General features: G+C 35.5%; 1 protein-coding gene across 2 annotated transcripts in view; it reads left to right on the plus strand.

Annotated features, from left to right (window-relative positions):
• AP1S2 (adaptor related protein complex 1 subunit sigma 2) overlaps positions 1 to 1,596 on the plus strand; it is a 28,910-nt gene extending 27,314 nt beyond the window's left edge. For both annotated transcript variants that reach the window (XR_010940103.1, XM_067724346.1), the window contains one exon: positions 1 to 1,596. Coding sequence is in view for 1 of the 2 variants with exons in the window: in XM_067724346.1 (XP_067580447.1) it covers positions 1 to 48 (48 nt within the window). In the remaining variant the exon portion in view is untranslated.
• The last annotated feature ends 2,015 nt before the right edge of the window (positions 1,597 to 3,611 follow it).

A 3,611-nucleotide genomic window follows, 5' to 3' on the forward strand; every position in this document is an offset into this window, starting at 1 on the left:
GAAGCTGAAACCCCACGTAGCGTTCTTGAAGAAATTGGACTGACATAACTCTCCTCCCCTGTTGATGACTTCTTGTGGCATTTCACACACTGTAGATGGTCACTGCCTTCATGTCCGTGTTAGCTAATGGTGTAAGATGACGTCTTGTCAGTATTACTGTTCTGCTAAGCTGCTTCATTCAGGCCTACACAATCTTTTTTTAAAGGGAACTTTGGTTAATCAAGTGATAACAAGGGACTTAAATATGAATTAGAATGAATGCAGGAAAAGAAAGGTACTTTTTCTGGCTATTTTAAAGTTTATAGGTCTGTTTCTCTTGAATAGATTATTATCATTACCTTGATTATGTGTATCTATGAATATGACACAGTCAGGCAATATACATTTATTAATTACTGTCTTTGGCAAAAAAGTTAAATTATATGAAACCTGGTTTTATGAAACCAAAGACTAGTTCATTTTATTATATATGCGAATAAAGGGAATTGACATGTCACATATCAAATGAATAAAAATTTCACTCTATGTTGAAACTTTAGAAAAAAAACAAATGTATACCAAAGACCCTTATTAGAAACTAAACACCTTAAAACAAAGGGAATACACAAAAGACTAATGGAATGATGCTGTTTTACACTAAAAATTATTTCTTAGGCATTCCAGACCTGGGACGAGGAACAGAGATCAGCTGTTTCATAATAGTAAGCACGTTATTTTTAAGGCCAAGGAACATTTGACTCCTGAGATAAGTTTCTTGTTGTCATAATCATTTAGTCACTTAGTTGTATTCTTTTTGATGCCCCCAAAATAAAATGGAAATGTTGACTTACCAGGGATTCTTAATAACAGTATGTTACGGAAAATGTTTTACTCCCTTCACAAAGTGTTGCATAAGTCATTGTTTAACGCAGGAATATTCCTTCCAGGGTGCTTGTTACAGCCAAATTTATTTTACTCCCCTATTGCTTCCCTCCACTTAGAAGTGCAGCAAACTTTAGGGCAGCTTCCTTCCCTTCTATGGCACTGCCTAGTTATTGGAAGTCATAAATATAAAAACAGATACCACCTCTCATATGAAAGTGTGAGTTGAATGAGGTAAAATGGCACTAGTGGGCTCTATATTTTTTAAGGATATACAGTTGTTTCAATGTCACTTTTATACATACTTCTATGTATGTAAATATGTCTTCACAGTTTACACTTTCATTTGTATCTGCTGGGCTGGATTAAGCTTTGTTGTGATTGTGACCAGTATTCAGGCCACGTGAGCACGTCTTATCACATCGCCAATTAGTTGTAATAAATGTTCAATGTACACCACTGTCGTGTGTTTTTATCTGTCTCTTTCCAAAAGTTTGTCAAATTATGAAGAGCTGCTGAAGGAAGAATTTAAAGAAAAAATTTTTTGAGTAAAATGTTGAAAATTCACCCACATTTGAATGTGGTGGTGGTTAAAAGCACACACAAGATAAATGGCGGAAGACTTAAGGAGTCTTCATGTACTTCAAGCTCATTAAAAAATAATGTGGAGTCCATGCTACTGAGAGCTTATCTACACATTTATTTTCAATCAATAAATACTGCTTTTAAAACCTTGATGCAGTTGACTTTCTCTTTCTGAATGAGCAACTCAGATCACTCCAGGTAATCAGAGGTATTCCAAATCAACTGGAGTCCACACACACACACACACACTAACCGGAGGTGCTAGCACACTTGCTGAAATGGACGGATATGTGCCAAGTACTGCCTAGTATGAGTAGCAAATCAAAATTTTGGTTATCATGATAGTTAAGGGACTGCCTATTAACTACAGATAGGAAATGTTACATACAAAATTGTGGATTTTTTTTAAGTATACTCGTTGATTTCTAGAAAAAATAGGAAAACAATGAAATGAGGATATTTAAGATCAAGGAAACAACTACCATCAAACGAATTTGCTAGTCTGCTAAAAATAGATATGTGTGCAATTAAAAGAAAAGGATATGTGTAGATTTAAAGAGGCTCCAACATGCAGCTATCTCTTCACTGAAAACAGGCATATGGCCTTCTGCTGGCAATGTAGAGTTGGAATTTTTGAATCATAAATAGTAATCAAATTGTAGGTTTAAAAAAGGCATTAATAAGTCTAAGTTCAAGATGGACATTTATCAGGATAATGACCCAGTCAGTGGTTTAAAAACTACTTCCTTCCATCCCTCTCATACTACCCATTAACACTTGAGGGAAAAGTCACCAACATCTCTACCTTGAGGACAAGCTGGTGTTCATCTCGTTTTTTCCTCCATGAGCTATTAAGATGAATATTCAGCTTTGAATGCCCACATTTAATTGTGTATGTCTTGGCTGTATTTAGAAAAGGATTGAAAAATTTTGAATTTAGTGAGAATTATTCGGCATTTGTAAATCCATTAGATACTTACAGAAATTTTTCAATCATTTTTAGGGTAGAGGCATTTAAATTCTGGAACAAATCAAATTTTCTTTTTCTTTTTTTTGGCCGCACCACATGGCCTGTGGGATCTTAATTCCCCGACGAGGGATTGAACCCCGGCCCACGGCAGTGAAAGCGCTGAGTCCTAACCACTGGACCACCAGAGAATTCCCACATATCAATTTATTTTTTCCACATATCAATTTTTAAAGTAAAATGTATTCTGGACCACATAATTCCTTTCCTTTAGACTACAGATTAAAGAACTTTCATTTTCCACAGATACCACTCAGAAATCCCAATCCTGAAGAAATTTCTTTTCCTATTTCTGTTAAACTCAGTATTTTGTGAATCCTTAAGTCCTTATTTCCAAATCTCAAGTTGCCAAATGCCACATACTCGGAAACTCGAGATCTCCAGTACATCAATGGAGAGGAGGTTACCAAGAAAATAAAAATCTTATAAGGAAGTATGAGAGCATCTTTTCTTTTTTATGATCTGAAACCTAAGAATGATATTTTGTCTTAAGCTTTTTATTTATTTTTTTGGCCATGCAGGGTATCTTAATTCTCCAACCAGGGATCGAACCTACGCCCCTGGCAGTGAGAGCGTGGAGTCCTAAGCACTGGACCACCAGGGAAGTCCCTAATTTTTTTTTCAAGCAAGTTTCTCTGACCACGCTTTTTTACCAGAATTGCTTTAACACCAGGCATATTCAGTAGCAACGAACTCTGTAACACTGTAAAAAAGACGAACATCCTAATGGAAAACTATGGGGTAGGAGGGAGGGGAAAAAATTGACTCCACCCTTTAGTACTTTAAGAAAGTGAATTTTAAAGTAAAAAAGCTATTCGGCTATTAACATGTAAAAAAATCTAACAATTATTAATAATTTGGGGCAAACAACCAAACTTAATACCCATTAAATACGGAAAAATGTGTTTGGCTTAGCCAATATGTGCAGAGATGAATAAACACATAAAATTTACCAAACCGGCAAAGGTTACAGTAATTTGGTGCAGGAACAGCAAAATTTACTGTTGACGGTAAAGTGTTTTGTAGTCTTCATGGAAGGCAATCTGGAAAGACTTCTGTATTCATATTTCTTGATGTAATTTATCCTAGGGAAATGACCAGTAATGTATGAAAGTATTTAAGGAAATCCACCACAGGA

The sequence above is a fragment of the Pseudorca crassidens genome, chromosome X, assembly GCF_039906515.1.
Source record: "Pseudorca crassidens isolate mPseCra1 chromosome X, mPseCra1.hap1, whole genome shotgun sequence".
NCBI lineage: Eukaryota > Metazoa > Chordata > Mammalia > Artiodactyla > Delphinidae > Pseudorca > Pseudorca crassidens.